Below are 24738 nucleotides of genomic sequence, written 5' to 3' on the forward strand. Positions count from 1 at the left end.
TATGAGAGATATGAGACTTTCGCTGTGGCGGGACGCTCAGGGCGCGAGACCCTGGGGATCCGGCTCCTCTCGCGGCCTTTTGTGTTTGTGTGCTGGACTGATGAACGGCTGAGATAACGTGGAGCCATTATGGGCTCACTTATTCCCATGAAAAGCCTGTAAATAGAGGGAACATTTTTTCACTGCTCATATCTATTGATTCGGTGCCCATATTTGTAACCTGAAGCCACAGAGGAGTACATGTGAATACTCAGAGGGGAGCCGAATTTATTACGCTTAAATATTTATCACTAGGATTATAGATTTGTTGCTTTTAAATCCTAGCATTTTTACGCATGATGTTTGATTTGTACTGAGACATTTTTGCTGTGTTTTTACATATTAACAGGAGGGGGTGAGAGCCAAAAAAATAATCTGTGAAATTTCAAGAATTATTTCTCCATAATAATAATGTATAAGAAAAGAAAAAGGCTTTCCATTTCATGGCTTCCGGTCAAATAAAATGGAAAATGACACTAAAAAGGCAACAAATTTGTCTTTTATCCACAAAAATAATTGTAAAAAGGATTTTCCTTGTCATAACTTCCGGTTTCATTTAGATTGTTGTGATTTTTTTACACGTAAAAGTCACTTAAAAGGCAAGAACATCTACTTTTACGCACAGAAATAATAGTGATTAAAGGATTAGGGCTTTTCCTTCCCATGACTTCCGGTTTGGTTCAGATTTTTTGTGAATATACATGTTTAAAGGAGTCTAAATATCACAGAAAAATAGTTTTATCCACAAAAATAGTCAAGAAATCATGGTTCAGTGTTTTATTTTGATTTTTGTTAAATTTAGTCTCACAAGAGACATTTTTTAACAAAAATAAAACAACAAAAGTAAGAAATTAAAAGTAAGTCAAGAAAATAATGGTAAACAAAGAATTTGGGCTTTCCTGTCTGAGAATTGATGCTTTGAATTGATTTTTTGTCAAGAATATACTCGAAGTAGTCATATAAATCTAAAAAAAATCACTACAATGGTGAGAAATTAGAAATTTTTAGAATTTTTAGAATTTTTTTCGAAGCATTTCTTTTCTTTAAATAAATCAATATCATTGATGTTATAGGAACTTGTATTTTCGCTCTCAACAACCACTTTTGCCTTCTGTTTTTGTCCTGCAGCATTTCCACGCCTGTGCACCAACTCCACATTAGAGAAAAGTCCAATCAGCTGATACACCAGAGGTTAGAGGTGGCTTATTGAGCTCAGATTAGCTTTCAAACATATTTGTCAACTCCAAAAAAGGGCAATCCCACAAAGAGGCCAGTATTTGTATCTCCTGTAATCGCGTTAATTAAATTTTCGCCGATTTAATTAGCCATAAGAGTCATATATGAGAGCCTCCTCCTCACAGGAGTGAGCCACCGCGGGCATTTTAATGACCCCGTAATTCAATTAACCGCCTCCATCAGCTCCAGCATTGATTTGTAGCAGAAGAAGGAGACGAGGAAAAAAAAAAAAAAAAAGCTGCTGAAAGTTGAATTCTGCAAAGTCGAGGCGGCCTGTAATTGCTCAAGACACAGAGATCGGAGCGGAGAGGGGGTGTGTGGGTTGGTGTGGGGGTGGGGGGGCTGGGTTTGAGGTGGCCGTGTATAAATAGTGTGCTCTCAAATACACAGTCACAACAGCAGGAGTGATCTCACCTCCTCTCCACCCCTCTCTCCTGTCGATCGCTGCTGCTGCTGCTGCCAGCCTCCCCAAAAACACACGAGCGCATACGTCCGCGTGCAGAGCTTGGTACCTTATAGAGACTGCGAGGTGTCCTATACCGAGACTTCACGGTGGATTTCAAGGAGCAGGACCACTACTGAGCCGCCCAGAGCCATGGAAGAACTTACGGCATTCGTGTCGAAATCTTTCGATCAGAAAAACAAGGAGAGCAGCAAAGAGAGTATCACGTACAGGGAAGTTTTGGAGAGCGGCTTGACGAGGGCGCGCGAGCTGGGCAGCCCCGAGACCAACCTGCAGGACATAACGGAGGGCTGCCCGGTGCATCTGTTCAAGGACCATGTCGAGCTGGAAAAGGAGAAACTCAAGGACTTTAATGTTTCCAGGGCGACAGAGGGTAAGATTTTTTTGCTTTCAATGTGAGGAAATGCTCCGTGTTGTGTCGGGGAAATGTCTCAAGTTCACTTGTTTTGTATCGGGAGCGGCGCTTTTCTCTGCACACCAGCCAAGAATCCACGCGTAAAATTAGTTCTCATCATGGCAGACGTTTGGTTTGAGTTAATTCACAAAGTCAAAACATTGTTCTGTTGTTTAAATGTTTTATTTGACAAAGCAGGAGGCGGGCCCTTCCTGTAATCGTCCATTTAACTCTTTGATTATTGCTTTCAGACCTTCACTTTTGCGCACAACTAAAACCCACTGTTAGATTGCTCACTATAAATATAAAACAAATCATTTTTCTCCATTTTTTAAATTCAATGCTATTTAATGAGAAACTTGTCTACTATAATAATCTTAAAGGTAGCACTGTTAGGTGTAATGCAATGCCCCCTCGCCTATTCTCTTCTTATATAATTCTGTCACACTGAAAGCTCATTTTAAATCATCTAGAAGTCAGTTTGCTCTACATGTGTGATTCCCAGCCTTCTTTGCAATATACAGACAGTTTGGTTGTAATTCTCCTGCGTTCTGCTCTTTTTTAGCTTCACTTTCCATGTTTAATTCCACTAACAGGAAAAGGAACAATTAAACTCTTTTTTTTTTGGAGGAGGATTTTTTTTTAATATCATTCTGAGTGTATAAAAGAGCAGTCAAAAATCAGGGCAGGCCTCTGCCTGTTCAAACAACAGTCAGATAAGTGAAGTGCAGAGTTGTAGACATTTAGTGACTATCTTGTTTCTATATTTATCCTGCTGCAGGAGCAAGAAAAAGGTTGGATTTATTCCCCAAATCCTGCTTTTTTACGCATTTATTGTTCTAAGCTTTATGGCAAAGGTTGCTCCTACATATTTAATTCATTCAGGATAATATTATGACATAAACAAAGCTACATATCAGGGAAAATACCTCAGCTCAACTAGGAACTCCAAAATGCGCAAAAACATCAGTTTTGCACTTCCATTAGTTGCCACATGCATTGATAATAATAACGCACTGTTTCCATTGCGTTATAGAATAATAACACATGTTTAAAAGCCTTGTAGCGGGTTATATTCTGGTACATTCATGGCTTTAGAATATTTCTGCCTGATTAGGATGTGAAAGTGACATTCTTTAATATGAAGCCTGATGTGCCCTCAGTCCTTTTTTAATGGAAGCGAGTAATTAGAGCTAAATCTTCTCGTTTATCCAGGGCTTAATTCTCTGCTCTTTAAATCGCCTATAACCTTATTAAGCTTACATGCCATGCGTTGACTGATTCGCTCCTATAGCGGCACTGACATTACATTAAGACTTATGGAGGCTGCAGAGCAGCCACAGGCCTCTCTCTACAGCAGACATCGGCTCTGTAATGTGTGTATGTGCTGCTGCTGCTACTGCCAAATTACCAGACCCCTATAAGAGGGCCCAGCACTAAGGGGATACACAAGGGCCAATAATGTGAATGTTTATGTAGCTCCACAAAGCCGTTTACGCATCTCCTGTCTTCCGTGGGCCGTGTAACAGGGATATACGAGTGTAAGGAGAAGAAGGAGGACGTGAAGTCTGAGGACGAGGACGCGCAGGGCAAACTGAAGCAGCGGAGGAGTCGCACCAACTTCACGTTGGAGCAGCTGAACGAGCTGGAGCGGTTGTTCGACGAGACGCACTATCCGGACGCGTTCATGAGAGAGGAGCTGAGCCAGCGGCTGGGACTGTCCGAGGCCAGGGTGCAGGTCAGGAACTGCAAATTTATTCCGTCTCTTTTCTTTTTCCACTACATTTAACTGATTCAAAACGGCCGTTGCAACCGGGGGGGCTGCTGTGTGAGCAGAAACAAGAATTTGCATTTTTTTCCTCCCAAAATTCCAACAAGAACTGTCTGCAGAGTTCACTGTGTCCTCTTACTTGTGCCATTACGCTATATACAGTCTCTATGAGACGTTTTATATTGTCGTGGCCATTCTAGCAGGTGTGTGTGAGTTGTTCAGACGCATGTACGTACAGCTTGGGAATAATGTTAATAGTTTTACATAGCCTTGATCTATGCTCCTTAATTCAATCAAACAATGGTGCAAAACAACAAGAACTGCACTGATTTTTTTCTGATTATAATGTAACATTTTTAACTGTTAAAAACTCATAATCATGCATTCAAATTTTAGTTTAGTTTGAATCCAATTCGCAGTGTTTGTCGTCATGCTAGGCATTTTTTTGCTCTTGTAAAACACAAAATATGAATCATTTTGTTTTGTTTTTGTGCCACTGAGAGATCACTGTTTCTGTGGCATGCCCTGCAACATAAAAAAAATAAATAAAAGTAAAAGACAGAAATGTCAAGAGCTCATTAGTCTGCAGGCAGGATGACCTCACCAGCCTGAGAGATAAATGATGTCTGAAATATTCTTGTTATATTCCAGTGGGACTTTGTAAAGTGTCTGAGGCAGTCAATAGTGGATTAATCGCCATTTTTCATTCCTTGTGGTGTAATATTCCTGCAGGAAAATGGAACATTTCTGTCGCATTAAAATCTCAGGTGAAACAGTAAGATTTTTTATGCACATATTTTGGTATTAATAGGCGTGCATTGTCGAATTGACACACATAAAACCATTATGTTTAACTTAATTGATCTTTTTCTGCTTTGGTTTTTACTAAATGATAGTTAAAATAATCTAATGCGTGTATTTTTTTTAAGTGTTTTATTTTGTAGTATCAGTGAGTCAGTTATATCAAACGTGTATAAACTGCTGTAAATCACGCGGGACCCAACAACCTCGTGAACTTGCAGCTGCAGGCCTGCACAGCCAAAAAGCACTCCTCCGATCCCAGCAGCCTTCAGGGAGGAAGACGAAGAAAAAAAAAAAATCCAAAGCAATGATTAAAATGAATGAAGAGCCTGAATGGCTGCTTCAGGGGACGCGCTCTTATGTCAACTCGGATCCCTCCTCATTTTCTTTGTAATATCTGCCATTGGCTTGATGTAGTGTCCCCATAAAAACAGATTAGAAATAACTCGATTCTGGCCCAACTCTGCTGCTGTTCTGCTATCTAATCGGATAAATAAAACCCATCATAGAGAGTGTATTTGGAGCGGAACATAGTCAGAATAAGGTGATAATGTTGCACCGATTACCAATAAAGTTAATAGAAGGCGTTAAAATATTTAATAGGGTTAGAAAAGAGTAGCTATATGCGCATTTTTCTGTGATCAAAACCACGCAGGAATAGCCGATTTTCTCTCCTTGGAATATAAAGTCACATTTTATGTCATGTTTTCCTGCACTTTTAGTTTCAGTGAATCGCAGCAGGTCTCGTGCAGGCTGAGAAAGCTGCACGCGCTCCGAGCAGCTGTCAATGAATCTAATTGAAAGTTATGAGAGCCTGGTGAGGAGCAGGCAGTAATTCAGTTACGACTAATATCTTTGGGTTTCTGGCGCGCTGCTAAATTAAATGTCATTATTCACTGTCTCTATTAAAAAATCAAAAAGGAAATGAGATTAGGGTATTTGTGAAGCGCATCATTGAGTGGCCCTTAATGAAGAAATAACTGTCTGAACCAGTGTAGTTCACTTTGCTTAACATACTGGCGCGTAATTGGAATTGATCCCGGGCCCGTCTAATATTAGCCTTGATTTATCTGAGGGATTGCTGTGCTCTATGCAAAATCACCTGGTATTCTAGTAAACACCTTTCCTACCATCGTTTACTGCTGTACAGCAAGTAACACACCGCCTATACACTCACCACAAATCATGGTGTGTGTCTTTATTTAATAGTAATATTAATTATTATAATTCATTGTGAAGAAAAACATAAATTCGTGATTTCTGGTTTTATTGTGAAATTATTCATAATAGTCTAAACATAATTTTCTTTCTGTGAACTTCCTGTAACTTATTTAAAAAAACATGAAACAGTTCCTTAATGTCTCTTCGTTTGACAATAACAATCCACAGTCATAATTTATTTTTAAACATTCCTTAAAGTCAGAATTTTATCTAGGAACGAATCTTTTATTCTTTGAGTTTTACCTAACGTCTTATTTCTTTAAAAAATACGTCATGCTTTATTTTGTAGATAGGCCTACATTTGTTCATAACGTCTCATTTTATTTTGAAAATATTCTTTGACGTCTTATTTCTTTTTTAAAAAATCTGACGTCATGCTTCATTTTGTAGATAGGCCAACATTTGTTCATAACTAAAAAAAACAAAACAAAACAAAACAAAATAAAATAAATAAAAAAAACATTTGTTCATAACTTTTCATTTTATTTTGAAAATATTCCTGAACGTCTCATTTTTTAAAATAAAATCTTACGTCATGCTGCATTTCCTTGAAAGATCTACATTTTCATTAAGTCTGAATTTATTTAGAAAATTTCCCTTAACTTCTCAGTTTTCAGTGAATATAACCTCATACCCCAACATGTAGCTAGTAAAATGTCTCATAACGTCTCTTTTTGTTGTCGTGGGATTTTTGAGTTGCATCTTTATTGTCGTTAAAATATTATTTTACGTGTTATTTTTGACGTTGTCTACGTCACATTTTGTCTGGAATTTTCTCTCATGCCACATTTAAAGGGAATATATTACCATAACACTTCAATATCAGGATTTTCAGATGAAACACTAATCCTTAATATACGTTTTCAAAATATAAATCAAAATATGAGCATTTCATCCCTCCTTTTCCTCCTCTTCCGTTAATCTGAGCCTCTAATAGCCAGTCTATCGACCGTCTTGTTATCTACATCGACACAAACGTTGCTAGTCGATCCACGCAGATCCAAAATGGCTCCGTGTTTACGGCACCTTGACTCATCATCATTATCATCATCAATGCGCGCCCTTTGTGGTCCGCTACCAGCCGCTAATTTCGCATCTGTAAATGATAATCATTGCGGGGTCGAAGAGGGGAGGGAAGATAATGTTATTCACCGAGCAAATTAGCTTGATGATGATTAACAATAGGACGTAGCCTGAAGCTTCAAAGACAGTGAATTGGAGGCTGCTGGAGCCAAGGTTTATCTCTTTTATTTTGAAATACAACGGCTACATATCACCATAGTAATTTGATAACCATTTATTATACAGGGTTTGAGGTTGTGTTAGCCTAGCTGGGTGGTGTTTATAGTCATTTTGTCATATTTTATTGCCTGAATATGCCTTTAAAATTCAAAATGAGGTTTAATCACCTTTATATCGACCTTGTAAGTTTATCTTACTTTTATTTTTTGTAGTGTGTCTGTGTGTGTTCCTTGACCTATATGCTAAAACTGCAGGCTCATTTATATTTCTTTACATGCATTTTTGTATGCTTTCTAATACTATTTTTCATAAAATGTGAAGAAGGTTGCAGTAAATCATCTATAGCCAACCCTTTTCACCTTTCATTAGTTTGTGGTATTACTAGAAACCTGTAAAAGAATAGAATAAGATTTTTTTATGTTTGCAAGTTTTTTACATTCAGCAACCAAACAAAAAAAATATATACAAAAAAGTCTTTAATAAAAAGGAGCAGAAACAGGAATGATCTTATGGCACATTAACTGTATTTTTAGCCTGGATTTAGTACTTTATTTTCATTTTTCTGATGTGTAATTTGCCCGTTTAATTCCAGGTCTGGTTCCAGAACAGAAGAGCAAAATGTCGAAAACAAGAAAACCAGATGCACAAAGGTAACTAAATGTTCCTTTTTGTAACCTCTTGAATGCTCTTTTATTTATATATTTCCCTCTTTTTTTCCTTGGCTTATTTTAGTTCTCAAATGTGACAACATTTTTAACTGCATGTGTCAAAAAAACAAACAAACTTTGACCTCCTCATCTCACATAACAACAACTGTCTGGCTGCCTGACAGACATCTTTCCCTTCTCTCCAGGTGTTATTCTGGGCTCCGGCAGTCACCTCGACGCGTGCAGAGTAGCACCCTATGTCAACATGGGCGCCCTGCGGATGCCCTTCCAACAGGTAGAAAATGTATTTTTGCATCAGCAGCTATTAAGTATAAGAAATAGAGCCGTCCAATTTAAAACTAGTGCAGAATATCAGTGAAAATGCAGAGAAAAAGATGATTAGTCAGCATAAGAGAAAGAATGCTGGAAGATGCTGAAGTTGTAGCTCATGTTTGTGTGCTTTTAAGCATGCTTGGTGTGTTGGACTCACAGTAGACCTTCTATAATTGTACACATGAACTTGGAGGCTATATGCAGCTCTAATATGTGTGCAATGAGAGACAGTGTGAGTTAGAAAGGGGGGAGGGAGCAGTCAGACCTCTCTGCACCTTTCACCTCATGGCTGCGTGCAGAGGAGACAGGAGGGTCGGAGAGGTGGACAGACATCTGATCTGCTGCTATCTGCCTCTGCGTCCCTCGGTCCGCTGTGTTGTCTGCCTGACCCCCTCGTGAAAAAGCAGCGGCCTAATTAAGCCAACAGTGCGGCAGGCAGGCGCGAGCACATAAAAGAGATGATGAAAGCGGGGGGAATGGAGTGGGCTCTGATGGATATTGGCGTTGAGCTGTGCTGGCAGGGGTGGAGGCTCCAGGCCCGCATACCGAGATAGGAGTGCTGTTTGAGGTTGGAATACTGAGCTGGCATCACAATGCAGCAAGGGAAACAAGTGAGTGGATGGTGGTTTCGCTGGTCAGGATGCATGGTTCAAATCTGGCCTTAAAGCTTTGTCACTTTTTCTCATTTTATGCCTCTATCAACCAATAATTAAAGAAATCTGTACCCTTAAAAACAAAAAACTACAAGGTATGAGTGTGTATGTTAGTAAGGATGTCCACATTTTCAATATTTATTATACACCATGTATTAAATCAATTTAATCTGTTATTTTAGTGATTAACAGTACTGGAAAGTACCAAAGCTTCAAAAAACGTAAGTCTATAGTATGTTTTTAACCAAAAGCTGCTGTTAGGGACAGGGAATTGTGCTAAAAATTGGCAGCATAAACCAAACATACTGTACCTTGGCATTGCCAACATATTGGTGCAATATAGGCAGGAGTTTGGCATTAATTTTTTTGGTGATTAAACACAAGAAATTGCTCTTTCTTGTGTTTTTGTTGCTGTGGTATCAAAACAAGCACTGATATCATTTGATTTCTGATTGTACAGTAGGATAGTTTAAAAATCTGTTATCATGACAACCCTACATGTGTGTATCAGACTTGTGTGTGAAGATATAAACATGATACAGCCACCCAAAGGCACAAGAACGTCAAACATCCACCACCTGTTTTGTCAAGGACAGATAAGTTTCTGTCACAAGTTTCACAAAGTGAATTTATAGTTTCCAATCACTGCTTTTGTGTTTTAATCAGGTCTAATTTTACTCATTTAAAGATGCAAGCTTAAGCTTGACTTTGTTGCCTGATTGTTGCAAAAAGGAGATAAATGTTTGTTGTTTGGTTGCTGCGGAGCAACCCCAAATCTGCGGTTGGAGTTAATTTTCCCTTTTATTCAACAACTTCAACATGAGTCATTTTCAGTATTTTTAGGCTTCATTTGAAAGGAGGCAAAGTGAGAAAATAATATTTATTTGAGTTAAAACCCTGACTTTAAATCGTTCTATTTTGGTTGGAGTAGAAAGCATGCACACTTGAGTTTTTCCCCCACTTCTTCCTGCGGTGTTTGAAACACATGAGGAATGGCAACAGGCTCAGCTCTCTCCCTCTGAAGTTACTGGATGCTTAATTTTCACCTACTTCTTATAAAATAATTGCCAAGAATGTGAAAACTGATATTCTATGCTCCTTATGGTTCCCTTTTTTTCCTCCCCAATCGACTCAGGAATATGTCTGGATAAATATTTATAACTCCAAATATGTGAATATCTTTTTAGTGCAAAATTGTTTATTTATGCAATTGAATACATAATCAGGATAACAAGACTTGCATATTTCCAAGGGTATAAGCGAGTTCTCAGTCTGAATTAAACAAATCTGTTCTGGGTCCTAGAAACACTTTGATTCTGGACGATTAAATTGGATGTGGTGTCTGAGAGCAATGTATGATTCATTAACTTTTAGAATAGCTGACATGAAAAAAGGGCTAAAGCATAGAGTGCAGCCTTAACTATTTTCTTAGAAAACACAGAGTAAGCAACAGCTCAGCGGGGGTAACATTTAAGGGGGGAGTTTAATAGTGTCAGACTGTGAAACCTAAATCCTCTGTTTTCCCCGTCCTGCAGGTCCAAGCTCAGCTCCAGTTGGACGGCGTCACCCACTCCCACCCCCATCTGCACCCTCACCTGGCCGCTCACGCTCCCTACCTGATGTTCCCGCCCCCTCCCTTCGGACTTCCAATCGCGTCCCTCGCCGACTCGGCCTCTGCGGCGGCGGCGGTGGCGGCGGCTGCCAAAAGCAACAGCAAGAACTCGAGCATCGCCGACCTGCGACTCAAGGCAAGAAAACACGCCGAGGCTCTGGGACTCTGACCCCAACCGGGCTGCCCCTCCGCTCGCCTGATGCCCATAATCGCCTCTCTCACACAAGACTGAGCCTGTGAAAGGGCCGTGACACTCACAGCTAAAACTAAACTAAACAAAAACACTGAGAAGTGAGAATGAAAGAGAGGAACACATACAGAGAGAGGGGGGAGAAAGGGAGAGAGAGAGAGAGAGGGGGGAGGAAGAAAATAAGAAAAAAAAGATGGAGAAAATTGTCACAAAACCAGCTGCCAAAACAAACCACTTGTAGAGAAACGGTAATTAAATACCAATGAAATCACCTTTTACTTTTCGCCCCAACAGGCGGGACTTCTGCGGGGCCAGTGGCTCAGTCCACTCCAGGCACAGATCACATCCCAAGGACCGTACAAACACATGTGGATGTCTGTCTGAGGGCCGGGTCAGACAGAGCAGAACAAAGCAAACGGGCAGGCAGCAGCAGCAAGCCTCCCCTCGCTTGTTGACAGCGCAAAGGGGCTTGAGCATTTTGTGGACTCTGGAAGGCTTTGGGACGACTCACATTTACACCCTCTTTTTCCCTCTCTCTGCCCCCCCTCACCACCTTCTAAATCAAAGAAAAAGAAACATTAAATAGCGGCCATATTTGTCTCCAACCACTGTGCTCCCTGCTGCTGTCGAGCGCTGCAGGAGGACCACACCGGACATAAACAGCTGTTTTTAACACTGCCATCCTCCATGCCCACAAGATCTCCTCCCCTGCTACATGAAGTTTCTTCTTCTGGACAAACAAAAGCAACAACTTTATTGTTCCTTTGCTGCAGAATGGAGAAATGTTCTCCCCCTCTCTTATTCTCTCTCTCTGTCTTTATTTCTTCCTCTTTTTGTGTTGTATCCCGGGTAAAGAAGTGAAGATAGCCTTTGCACTTCAGGGTCTTGTACGTGGGTGTTTACAAATGGCACTACAAGCAGATACTACTTTACTAATTAAAAAAAAAACGGGGTACAGGGGCAGGGTTTGATATTGTTATGTGATCCGCTAAAAAGGACATTATCTTGGATAAAGGGTATAAAAAGTGTTTTGTTTTTTCTCTCTTTTCTTATTTTGTAATTCTGAAAATATGAAGAAAGCATCAGTCAAACTGAAATGCAATGGTGTGCAGTTTAAGTGCAATACTGTAAATATTAAAAAAGTAAAAACAAACAAACAGCTAGCAGTTAATCTTAAACGATAAGAGACCCAATGATTTTTCATTTGTTTTTCATGCACTGTTGAGTGTTGAAGAATTTCTTTGCCAAATGCCAGATTTTCTACAGCAGTGTGTTTTATTGCGTAAGTCACTCTTAATACAAGGTGCCAAATCCTGCAGAACACCGGTGTATTCAAGCAGTTTTGTGTACATCAGGTTGAGGAAAAGGAGCACATTTTACACTTGGGTTTGAAATAAAAATCAGCATTATAATCCAAAATTTCGCAGCTTAATTCTGCATGTTAAATGTGACTTTTTATCATTAATTTCAAACTAATTCTGTATTTTACAAATTTATCAAAACAAAACCAAAACATTTGGATTATTTTGGAGTTAGAGGAATATTTTTAAACCCCCGTTTTTAACACTGCTGTCAGAGCTGCGCCACACATGTCGATCTGTTTCAGATCACTGTACCTCTAACAGTCTCCAAACCAAGCATTTTCTGTGTTACCAGACCTCCATTTAGAACCGTTTATCTATGTCTCCATTTTAAATTAAACATATTGGTGTTTTATTTATTATTATTTTGTCTGAAAGTCTATGAAAGATGAAATAGTTGAACTACAAGTGTACATTTTTACATGGCTTTGCATTTATTTTTGTATGTTTTTTTTTAAGTGTTAAATTTGAATTAGGAGGTGTGGCTGTAGTGCTTCGTTTGCCTAAAAAGGTTTTAAAAAATGTAGCGTGTCCGAGTTTACAAACATTTCAGGGATGGTTGATTTGAAACGATACTCCATGAAATTTGTTGTACCCATGAAAATGACTCATTTCATATGCAAGCATGCCTAAACATGAATCATCGTACGGTTTGTTTTGCCCCTTTTTTGATTCACAAAATATGAATGTACATCTTGTACAAGTAAACTATCAATAAAGTTATAAATATTTGTACTTGAGTTTTAGATTACTTTTACATTCTCTTTGGAAACATTGTCTTAGCATGCACATGAGCAGAAAAAAGGGAAAATATAACAAGAAAATAAGCAGATTTTCAAGACTAATGATGCAGAATCTCTGCGTCTCATACTTCCCTGCAACTGTCTCAACCCGGGGATCAATATCAATATCAGTCTTTCGTTGACATTCCCATACACTCCACGCTTGCAACTCCGTCTCATCACATCCAATCTCAGCCGCACACCAGCACGCAGAATTGAGCTGCTATAAAATCCAGATGCAACCAGAACCCATCGACCCCCCCACACACACACGGTCCGTATCTCTGCCTGTGTTCATCAAAATGACACAGATCTGGAAAGTGGGGAGTGTCATCAAATAGAAGCAAGATGGCTGTAACTGGAGTGGGAGGCCTGTATGTAAGTGTGGAGGGAAAAACAGGCCAGATTTGAGGGATTCTGTATTTATGACATGTAATCTTCTCCCTGAGCTCTGCGCTCACTGAGGAGCTTTTCTCCTTGTTTCCACAGCGATGATTAACTTTGAGAAGATGACATGGGGAGGTCAAAAGTTAGCGCTTGTACGGCTACATCTACATCTCAAGTTAGGCCCTCCTCCACTGCCACATACACAAACACAGTCTGCTCGAGAACATGTACGAATACTAAGAGTAAAATAAAAGTAGAGGTGATTATTTAACTTCCTTACTGCATTAAAGGTGGAAAAGTGCAGGCTCTTAAATACTGTATTCCTATAAGGGATGTTTCTGGGTGCAAAGCTTACAAAAACACATCCTGTTTTGGGACATATTAAACTTAAAGCTCTGTACTTCAAATAAAAAAGCATCACACAGAAAATAAGGGACATTATCTCTTAAATATAATTGGATATTCTAACTACTGCTGCTTTGAATGGGTGCTGACTTTTACAGTACTGTCTTTTCTGTTGGTGATGGATATATACAAGGCCTATTTTTAACCTTTGGGTTTCCCTATGTTGTGTGTTAACTTTGTTGTTTTTATTGTGGTTTCTGTCACATGATATCTATCATGCATGAGAGACACAGACAAACACACTAAAATACAATCTTTTTGTGCATTATTGATCCAAACATTCAGCTTGCAATTGATCTTGATTTTGGGAAGATGATGCACAATGATGCAAAAAAAATATAACTCCCTTTGAATTCTTTTAGGGCAAAGAGGAAGCTTCTTTCTGCACAGATATTTGAGCTCAAACATAGGAGGTTAAAGTAAGAAGCTGCAAGAAAGATAAAATACAAAACTATGGATAATGTCTACTGAAAAGCAAAAGGGAGGCACTTTTTATTGGCTGTTTTTCACACATGCATTACAGGCAGGTTCCTGCTGAATTCTTTCTCTGTAGCTTGTTCCTATATTTACCATCTATGGGCTCTTACAGGCCAATATATGATTTAAAAAAATAACAACACAGAAGTGTTGAACAAAACAACATAGACGATGGATGTGACATAATTTCCTTAATATTAGTGCTTCATGTTTTAGTGCATGCAATGAGGTTGCATCAGTCATTTACCTTTCAGTCCACTGGTGAACATAGTCACAGGATTTAACGCTATGACCCCTCCCAACAGCTCGCTGTGAATTTTCCTGAATGTTTTCTGCTGTGTTCTCACATCAGTTTACGTCAAATTGACATGGAAAAAATGCCGGGGGGGGGGGGGGGTCTGCAGGAAAAATTTGGGCTCTTCACCTTGAAAATTTCCGTCTCTTTTTAGGAGTTATGTGCGTAAGTGAACAGGGCTAATTTGTGATATTTTGTGCCAAACGGGGCCAGTGTCCTAACTCTTTTATATATATTTGACCTTTACATGTGTGGAAAGTGTTTCCTTAAGAAAACTCTTACTTCTAATTGACTAACAGTGTTTCTCAGTTTCCTTAGTGCATCCCTAAATGTCTTTTTTTGTAAGTAGTTATTTTTGAACTTTTGTGCCTTTATTGTTGATAGGTGTGAATAGAGTCAGAAACTGGCGAGAGGGAGGGTTGGGGGGTGACATGCTGGAAAGGAGGCACAGGCTGGATTTTAACCCAGACTGCCTCTGACTACAGCGTGAGAACATGTCACACAATGTAACCAATGCCCCCTTTATTTGTCAGTAAAATAATACTTAAAAAAAGAAACAAGCTGAAGCCTCCTTATCAGAGTTGATTTTAGGATCAGAACTTCTGGGTACCCAGCTCCTAAATATTGTGTCATTTTGATCTCCTTGAAATGGTTCAGACCTCCTTGTAAATTTCTCATTTCACTAAAAAACAGTATTTTTTTTATTAGAAAGAAGTGACCACCAATAAAAAGCAGTGACTTTAGTTTTTTACTGCAAGATATACTGTGAGAAAATTAAAGATTTAGTAGGATTTTTTTGCAAAAAAATATTCAATTGAACAGGTGTTATTATTCTTAAGTTATTTTTCTACATTATTTTAAGCCACTTTAATAGAGCATTCTTCTCATTAGTGAGCCAAGTTTTAGTAACAATACCATTATGTTGTCAGAGTTTTGAATGCAGGACTTTCACACACAATATTGCATTTCTATCCAAGGCAGAACTAAAAATTGTAAATATTTCAAACTGAGCCCAAAATTAAGACATTCATGCTCTCTATACAGTTTTGATGCTAGTAAATCTGAACATGGGGCGACTGTGGCTCAGTTGGTGGAGTCAGTCATCTCACAGTAAGAAGGTTGTGGGTTTGATCCCCAGCTCCTGCAGTCACATGTCGATGTGTCCTTGGGCAAAATACTTAACCCCAATTTGCTCCCACTGCTGCGTCAGTGGCATGTAAGCTGGTATGGAAACCTACGAAAGGGATTAGCTAATACTGATGGCCAATTCTCCATAGCAACCTCTGCCATCAGTGAATGAATGTGTGAGTGAATGGGTCGGTGCGACCTGCAGTGTAAAAGCACTTTGAGTAGTCGGATGACTAGAAAAGCGCTAAACAAGCTCAAGTCCATTTAACCATTCACAGAAATGGATAGCCACACAAATAAAACATCCTTTCCAGCCACAATTATTGTTCATATCTGGCTGTATTCAGACAATCTTTATCATTCTGTGACCATAATATAAAGTGATATATATTTCTGCCTCTTAAAAATGAGCAAACACTGACTGTTTTTAACTTAAGGTTACATTACAAATGTAGGATAAGAGTTTAATGTAAAAGTTGTCAGTGCATTACTACAATTACAGATGCATTTCAGTAACTGCAGACAATGTTGATATTCATGACCATAAATATGAATTTTATGCTGCAGTGTGTAGCATTTTTAAATAATGTTTTATTTTGCCATTTTGGCAAAAAATTAAAATTTCCATGTTGTGTGATGGACCAGCATGGCCTATTCATCTGTCATCATCTAATTTTCTAATCTGAAAGATTCGGGGCTTTAGAGAAGACATATGGGACTTAAGAGATGTAAACCACTATCTAGCTCTATTCATGATCTCCACACTCTGCACAACTACTGTGACTATAATAATGATGGTAAAAGACATATCTGTACAGCAGTATAACCTGGGCTTGGCTAGGGGTGAGAAAGGCGGAGGGTTATAAGCAGGGGTGGAAAGTAACTAATTACATCTACTCAAATTACTCTAATTGAGTAGTTTATCCATGTGCTTGTACTTTTTTGAAAGTGTAAAGTGTACATTTAACTGCATTCTGAGTGAAATGAACGTCATTGTTGGAATTATTCAACATTGTTGATCCACCAGTGTTAGTTCAACTTTGTAAAGAGTAAACTGATCTTAGCCCACATATCCCCCAAATATGAAATTGCAGTGAGCGCAGTTTCCCCTCATGCCCTTGGGCAGAGTGTTCAGATGTGTTTGGTTGTTGTCTGTTGTACAGGGATCCCTGCTGGAGTTCTTTTGGTCATGTTTCTGGTGGATTTTTGCTGTTTTTGATGTGAGACAAATTTGCACCACTGAGTTAGAGCTCCCACCTATGACTTTAGATGCTCCTAACAGATGCATAGAGCTTGTTCTTCATCTGTATATGCCTTGCTATGAGGTTGACTCTGTTCTTTGTTTTTGCCAGAGGAGAACCAACTTCACACAGATTTTTAAGAGTTATTGCAGCTCTTTTATATTGTAAAATATGTAACAATTTCAAAAATTCAGTTTAACTATGTGGTGTGGACTAATACAGACAGTTCTAAGGTGGTTCATTTAACTCTGTGTTAGTTCAATTAACACTGCTATTTTTTCTGTGTATTATAATTTATTATAGAGGTATGATTTTACCTGAACAGCCTGGCTGGAGATCTGTTCTCCTCAGAAGCTACTCAGTACTTAAAGCAAACTTTAAAGTAAATACTGTTTACTTTTGCTTGAGTAGGTTTATAAACCTGTACTTTTACTTCTACTGAAGTACATTTTAACCAGAGTAACAGTACTTTTACTTGAGAACAATAGTCATATACTTTAGCCACCTCTGGTTATAGGTGTGATATTTGGCATTAGAAGAATATGTGTGACTTGAAATAGTATTACTACATGTTATTCAACATGATAACTGAAAAATAAAAAAAAAAGTTTGTATCATGTTGCAAAAATCAGGTGGGATATTAAGGCTTGATGTTCCAGGGGTTGATGGGATTAAAATTAGGAGTGCTCTAGCACAGTGGTTCACAACCTTTTTCCACTGAGCCCCCTTCAACTATCTAAGAAGAGCCGTGGCCCCCCACGACACACATTAAAAAAGTGACTAATTGCTGTCAGAAATACACATCAATTTTAACTGTTTTGATCATTTAAAGCCAAACGAGATTGTCAAAAGCACAAGTTATATTACCAGAAGACTACTGTATGATCCATTCCTTTGTTTTATTATGATTTTAGATAGTCTGAATGACCCTCATTTTAGCAACCTCGGAGCAGACTGACCCACCCCCCACCCCCCTTAAATCTCTGGTGCCAAGGGGGTCCTGGACCCCAGGTTGGGAACCAAGGCTCTTGCACATCTTAAAAGAGTCTTAAAATGCCTATGCCCCCAAGGAACTACATCACAAAAATTGATACACTGCTGTGAAAATGGTAGTGAATTTTAATTGTTTTCAGTATAACCTGAACTACAAATGTGGCTGACTGAATAACCTGATATTTTGAGTGAGGACATGTTCATTTTAAACACTTTCACTGGCAGATCATCGACGTTAGATCAGACAGTCTCAACCCTAGGGATCCTTTGGGGCCCTGGTTGGAAACAAATGGACTAAAATAACTCTTAATGTAAAACATCTAAAAAAATAAGGCACTTTTGGTGGCAGTTGGTCAAACATTTTGTTAAAAACTGACTTGATGTCAGTTATAACAGGCAAAACATAACTTTATAGAAATCCTGTTCTTCCTTTTTGCTATTAGAAGTCGTAAAAATGCATCTGATTAAATTTCAGACCGTCTCTTAACTAGTTAAAACTCCTTACAGTATGTTCAAGTCAAGCAAAGAAGACTTTATACAGTCCCTCCACTTGTTCATCATGCACATACTATTTTTAACATCTTAAAAGTTCCTTTTTCCTAATTTTAAGCGCATTGGTCTCCTCTGGGAGCTTAACTCCAGATGTGTGTACACAAACTAATTACACCATGTGGTATAGTGGCCTATTGTCTGAACCCAGTGCAGAAATTAGCCCAAATGGCGTCCTGTTGAGTGCGGTACCCCCACTCTGGAAGGTCGCCGTCCGTTTAATTTGTACCTCTGAGCTCATACATCAAGATTGAGTGATATGGTTGCAGACTGATGGCTCGGTATTTACCCGCTGACCCCTCCGGCTGAGACCTGCGGGGCCTGCTCTGCAAATAACAGCATCCTTTTATGTGTACTAATAATTAGCATGGCACACACAGCCATCCATCACAGCCCAATGAGCCGTGGAAGCTTTGTCAACATGTTCAGGCACATAACGCTGTTTGTGTTGGCCACCACCAACAAATACACAACAATACATTATAGAGCTTTAATGGACGAGCACGCTGTGTGCTTTTCAATTCAAATCAAACTTTATTACTGGTCCAGATAAAAGACAAAACAGAGACTAAATGATAAACAAACACAGGGAAAGTTCATGATTTATAATTTAATACATGCCTGGTTTCATAACTGATTAGCCAATTAGCTTTCAAGTTTTTCCTCTTCCAGGTCCTCAAACTTCTGGATCATGTCTGGTTTATAATTGATAAGCGTTTGATCTTCCTGATTTTTGATATTTTCAGTTCTGTCTCATTTTAGTTTTAATGTCAGATTACTTTTTATTCTAATAAACTAATTAGCTTTCAGTTTTCCTGATGTCCTGATGCCTAACATTTAATTAGATCTGTTTGAACTGATTTTAAAGATGCAATATGTAGATGTGTTACACTGAAATATCTGCATTAATTAGAAAATGACTACTCATATGTTAGAAGCAACTTAAGTTGAGTACTTACATTAACTCAAACACTTCCAACAGTTAACATCTCCAGAGGAATCTTTCATATTTTTCGTTCTAACTGTACACTTCTTGGCATGGCAGCTTCCATTAGAGAAACACGACAGTTATCAAAGAAAGCTTGACCTGCTTCCAGAAACTGCTGTTCTGTTGCTGTACCTGTTTTGTGCTGCTTGCTAATGACATACCATGATCTTTCTCTGCCATCAGCCGCACGTTCTGTTGCCCAGGCAACAAGAAGCTCCATTCACCCACCCTGCTTAGTGCTCAAAACATGAACCTGGAAGGGAAGTTTTAACCGCTTTTCTCCCTCATTTTGTGAGACTAATTTATGAAACAACTGTTAAGATGTCTCCTTATAGACTGTAGTTTTTTTTCCAGAGTCCTCAAAACAAAAACGAAAGTGTGCAGTGGGTAGGGTGGAGTTGAGCAATGTGTCTATAGTTGTCATCTTCACTGTTTTGATCGAAAGACTCCTAGTGGTAGAGTTTATTTTCTGTGAGTTAATTGATGCCTGATTGTATATTTTGGTTTGCTCTTCTGACCAGTTTGCTAAGCAACTAAATGCCTTTTTAATTCCTGATTCTCTTAGATTGATATATTAGATTTTTTCCCTATTAGCCTATCTGTAGATTGTGATCTCCCTAATTTCCAAAGACAAGAAAACAGTTGGAAGTCCCTGTAAAGTGAAATCCAAAATTTGTGGTGTAACACATTTAATATTTTGGAATACAGTTGCTGCAAACTTGAGAACACTGAGATCTAAGTCTGACTGAATTTTTATTTTGACCGTTAGAAAGTCGTTCACCTCCTTCCTGGCTTGGTTTGATTTTAGCAGGGCAAATATCTGAGCCCATGATAACACCAGTCTTGATGGGGAATTACCCCGCCCTCCCAATGCTAAATTGATATAAAATCACCTCAGTACAGTACAATTCATCTCAGTACAGCCTGTTGTTATCTAATGCCACTGCTGTCATTGAAAGTTAACAGCTAGCTACACGCTGTTTTTGTTGTGAGGTAAATTTCCCAAGTCTATCGGCCACGGTGGCCTACAGGTCATTAAAATTATCATAACAGCGAGATTTGTGCCAGAAAACAGTAAATTTAATCCCCAACTTCTGTCTCTCTGCACTGGCACAGAGCCAGGCAGCTGCCTGATCAGTAGCATTTTTTTTAAATTAGAGAGGACCCCATTTCTCCTGAGTGGGTGTGGCTTCAGCTCATTCAATTGACATGCTCACACCATCCTAGAGAAGATTTTACTACCTGATTTTTCATGATTTTGAAGCTAAATTTTCTAAACTTAGAGATTCTGACTGACTGAAGTTTGACCTGGTGGTTCATACAAAGTGGCCTCTCATAAAACAAACCTAAAATACAGATTTGTTTTAATCACTTGATGGGGACTTTAATGCTTTAGGTTTTGACACTGTCCTTAATTCCCCCAACAAATAAAACTCTGTCTCTAATCGTGATCAGTAAGTCAAGTAGCTTTAAAGTTTTTTTTTCTTTCTGGTTTATTAAACGTAAATGTTGTGTTGTTAACAATCAACAAGTTAGTAAGAATGAAGTTTTTCTGAATACCTAATTCTTTAAGAATTAAACACATTTGATTTTAAGTTTGATAAATTTAGCAACAAAGCTGCACCTATGTCAGATTTTATGTAACAGTTTCACTACTATGTTGTTGTTTCAGGGTAGAGATCGCCTTGTGGTGAGGTAGTACTCCATGTATGCGGGCATCCTGGGTTCAAGCCATTCTCATTCCTCACTCTCTCATATTAACAAACTAGCAAATTAGCATTCTCTGTAAACTATGATACATGCATGGGATCGCTGTTACCAGGTTATCTTTTTATATTGTATCTATCCCCAACCAAAACAGCATGAAGAAATAATCTATGATAAAAATCATTTTTCTAACGAAATTTTTTTTATTATTATTTATTTAAATAAACAATCATTTTGGCTTTGTACTTTTATTAAACAGGACAGCTGATAAGAAAGAGGAAACATGGAGAGAGAGAGTGAGGTAAGTAGTTAGACCTCTGCCTAGACTAGGAGTCAAAGCAGCAACAAGTGTATTAAGGGCTGTAGTTTATGCATATGATGGGCATCTACTCTACCATCTGAGCTAAACCAACCAGCGCCTATGATAAGCTGATTTTAGATCTTTAGATCTTGTGATTTCCTAAATTTGGATTTCTAACTGGTTTATGACTGATAGGCTGTTAGATCTTTGCATGTCCCTGATTACCCCACAAAAATAAGTCATGTAAGTCATGTAAATTTTTTTGTCTGTTTTATTAACCATTTATTAATATAGGTTCAAGTTTTTCAGGTTTTCTTTTTCTCTTAAAGGCAAACTGGATTTGATTTAGCAGCTGATGTCTCCTTTAATCAATGAATGTAGATTCTGCTCAGACAGGCCATGTCTTTTGAGTGTTCCTGATACTCAAACAATTCAAATCCTGGCTGGCATTATGGCTGTAGCTTGTAAGTTTGTTCCTTCTTAATTGCTGAAATTTAAAATCAAGATTGGATTTTGAGCGATAAGTGCTGAAGGTTTAAGATCCTCCTGCTTTTCTAAAATTTGATCCGGCATGATTTTTGAACAATTGGTTAATCAATTTGATATTTTTCCTCTGATATCCTGATCCTGTAAAAGTCAAATTAGATCTACTCTTGTCTTTTGATGTTTCTGATTCCCACCTAAAATATGTCTAATTTATCGCCAGTCAGCTTTACCTTTTATATATTTTTCATTTCCCTAAAATTCTAATCAGAATTGGTGTAATGAATAATTTCCTCATTAGCGTCTGCCTTTTATTGATCTTTTGAGTTTTTTTTTTAAATGTGAGTTCTGTTGGCTGCAACTTCAAGTTCTGTCAGTCTTCTTTATTTTCTTTAAATTTAAATGATGGCCGGTTTAATAACTGATCAGCTTTAAGTGTTTTGGATCTTTCTGGAACATTAAACGTTAAATTTTCAACAGCTTCTGTCTGATTCGCTTGAAATTATTAGATCATTGGTTCCCTTAAAGCTAAATTATGATAATTAAAGCTTCAATTTTTCCATTTCACATGTTTTCTGAATTCAAGTTATTATTAATCATTATTAAATTTTGAGTCCCTGAAATTGAAATTATGCTTATACGATTGATGGTTTTTGGATAAGTAAGATTGGCCATAAAATTAAAATTTTCTGCGGTTTCTGACTGATAATGTCCAATTTTTCTGATTCCCTTCAAAAAGTCAACCAAATAGTGGCTAATATAACAAAGCAGTGGTTCTCAGCTGGTGGGTCGGGACCAAAATGAATCGCTGAGCTGTTTTTAGGGGTCACCAAAGACATTTTAGTACTTTTCTCAAGATCTTGACTTATTTATCCCTGCATGTTGGCATAACAAAGGTGTCTCCCCCATGATAATGTGCTAATTTCTAGTGATCTTGAGAGAAAATTTAAACTGCCATGCTATCATGGCAAAACTATAATAACTATATATATTTATATTACTATATATGAATATAAAACTTTAAGACTAGAGTATAATAAATCATATTCATGCCTGTCCTTCCAGGGCTTCAGTAATACTGACCTTTGGTCATGTTTTTTTTCATGTACTGTCTAAAATGCTATATTTTTCATCAAATGAATTTGAGGGTTTGGACATTTTACAAATTTGTTTTGTGATTTCTCATAAGGAAGTGGTGCTGGGTCCTGAGGCCAATCTGGGCCAAAGGATCAACCACTTTTAACCCTGATAGGCGATGGATTCTGTTCCCCCTTAAAAGCCCCACATTAGATCTTTCTTTCTTGATATTGTGATGATTTTGTCCCAGGCTGTCCACGGCTAAATCCCACATGCAGTCAGGTCCCAGCAGAAGCCTGTGCCTTGGTGCTACGCGGCGCTAGCCTATCAGAGGTCAAGTGCTCAGGGGTCACGTGGAAATAGTTTTTATCACATTTCATTCTCGTAATCCTCTTTGAAATGTCACACACAACTATGATCAGACGGAATGTGAGCTGTCGTAGCCTCCACATGAAGCTGGCGGTGTTGGTGTGAAAAAAGCGTTGAGGCCTGAGAAGAAGCACATTTAGCTGGGAGACGTTCAGCTTTTCAAACTCCGGCTGTATCACAATAACTGGAGGGCCTGCTCTCAGAGTAAGCGTCTGTTTGCTTTAGCTGAGAGTTTTTTTTTTTTTTTTCCTGTGAGCCAACTTTGTGGTTCTTAAATCCAGAGTAAATCCTGTTCCGGCACTTTCTGCTGTAGCTTGAAGTGAAGCCACCCAGAGAAACCTCAGCTGAAAACAATCGAGCCCCAAAGTGCTGAAGTCACTCCGGTCGGCCGAGGATCAAAGGGCGCCTTTCATCCCCGTTTGTTTGGGCTAGACTCAAGTTCGCTTTGTCGGCTAATGCTCATAAATGTATCTGGAGTCATCAGCAGTGCACAACTATATTAAAACTAACATTTTAAGTCTGGGTCAACACTTTGTCTCTCTTTCTTTCCTTTTTTTTGTGAGCACAGGAGGTGGAAAGTGTCAAGAATTTCAACTTTGTAAAAGCGGAGCGTTAAGTTCACATTCCGTTCAGCTGTTTATGTTTCTCTCATTAGCTGTTTATTTTCAGATCCCTCTAAGTTATCTTATAAAAACATCATTTTTTATGTCTTAGTACACTGTAATTTGGTGCCATTACTTAATATATCAACTCCATCTTTAAACATTGTCTTAAAGTAAACAATAAAACATGCATTTTGCTGTAATTTAAGTTTATTTTGACATTGCACAGCCTGCTATCAACCTCAAATACACCCATTTATTGCATGCACACATGAATTACTCTACTTTTACGACAGCTGTAGTAACTTTAATGACAGATGTAGTAACAGATAAGTGATATCTGGAAAGTGGAGGCTGTATTTTAGGCTTAATGTGTTGGTTTGTGCTGTAATATTCTGGTTTCAGTGTCGTTGCAGCTCCATCCAGTGGGCTGTGAGGATTTCTGACCCGAGCACTTCCTGGTTCTGCTCCTGTTTCTCTCTCACTCTCACTCTCACTCGCTCTGTGTTTGCTGGGAGGATCTATTCAGGATTCGGTGGCAGAGACAGATTGGAGATATGCAGACTGGTACCTCTAGAAAGACAAGAAAACAGCAGTTTTTGAAGTATTTAAATGTCTCTATTTTTATTGCATGGTTATGTGGACCCTGGCATTAAGTCTTCATCAGGAAGTCATGCTTTTTTCAGCAGGTGTTTGTCAGGAATGTTGACAAATCCTTGTGCAGGCTGTTTCACCATTAGGCTATGGTCAGCAATCGCCTGGGGCCTCATGCTTCAAGGGGCCTCAATATATAGTTCAAGCCTGTCAAAAATCTCAAAATGTCTTCATATCAAGTAAATTATAGTTAGTTAGATCCCTATAGACACCCAGACAATGAAATAATGGGGAGCTTTGTGGTACAGCTGCATGCACTACATTAAAAAATATAGGATTTGTTGCAGAATAACTGAAATGCACCAGTAATGAGCATATATATTTTTTAACTGTACAA

The 24738-nt window shown here is 38.5% G+C and overlaps 1 protein-coding gene across 2 annotated transcripts; it reads left to right on the forward strand.

Moving 5' to 3' along the window:
* The first annotated feature begins 1733 nt into the window (after positions 1 to 1733).
* Positions 1734 to 12622, forward strand: shox (short stature homeobox). Of its 2 annotated transcripts, XM_041806515.1 has the most exons (6): positions 1734 to 2111; positions 3662 to 3870; positions 7760 to 7817; positions 8000 to 8109; positions 10336 to 10548; positions 10897 to 12622. In XM_041806515.1, exons 1-6 carry the CDS (start codon positions 1871 to 1873, stop codon positions 10984 to 10986), a joined length of 921 nt encoding a protein of 306 aa, XP_041662449.1. In that variant the 5' UTR covers positions 1734 to 1870; the 3' UTR covers positions 10987 to 12622. The 2 variants fall into 2 exon arrangements, with proteins under 2 accessions (XP_041662449.1, XP_041662450.1); XM_041806516.1 differs by having other exon boundaries at positions 8021 to 8109; positions 10336 to 11027.
* The last annotated feature ends 12116 nt before the right edge of the window (positions 12623 to 24738 follow it).

This window comes from Cheilinus undulatus, linkage group 15 (genome assembly GCF_018320785.1).
Source record: "Cheilinus undulatus linkage group 15, ASM1832078v1, whole genome shotgun sequence".
Lineage (NCBI taxonomy): Eukaryota > Metazoa > Chordata > Actinopteri > Labriformes > Labridae > Cheilinus > Cheilinus undulatus.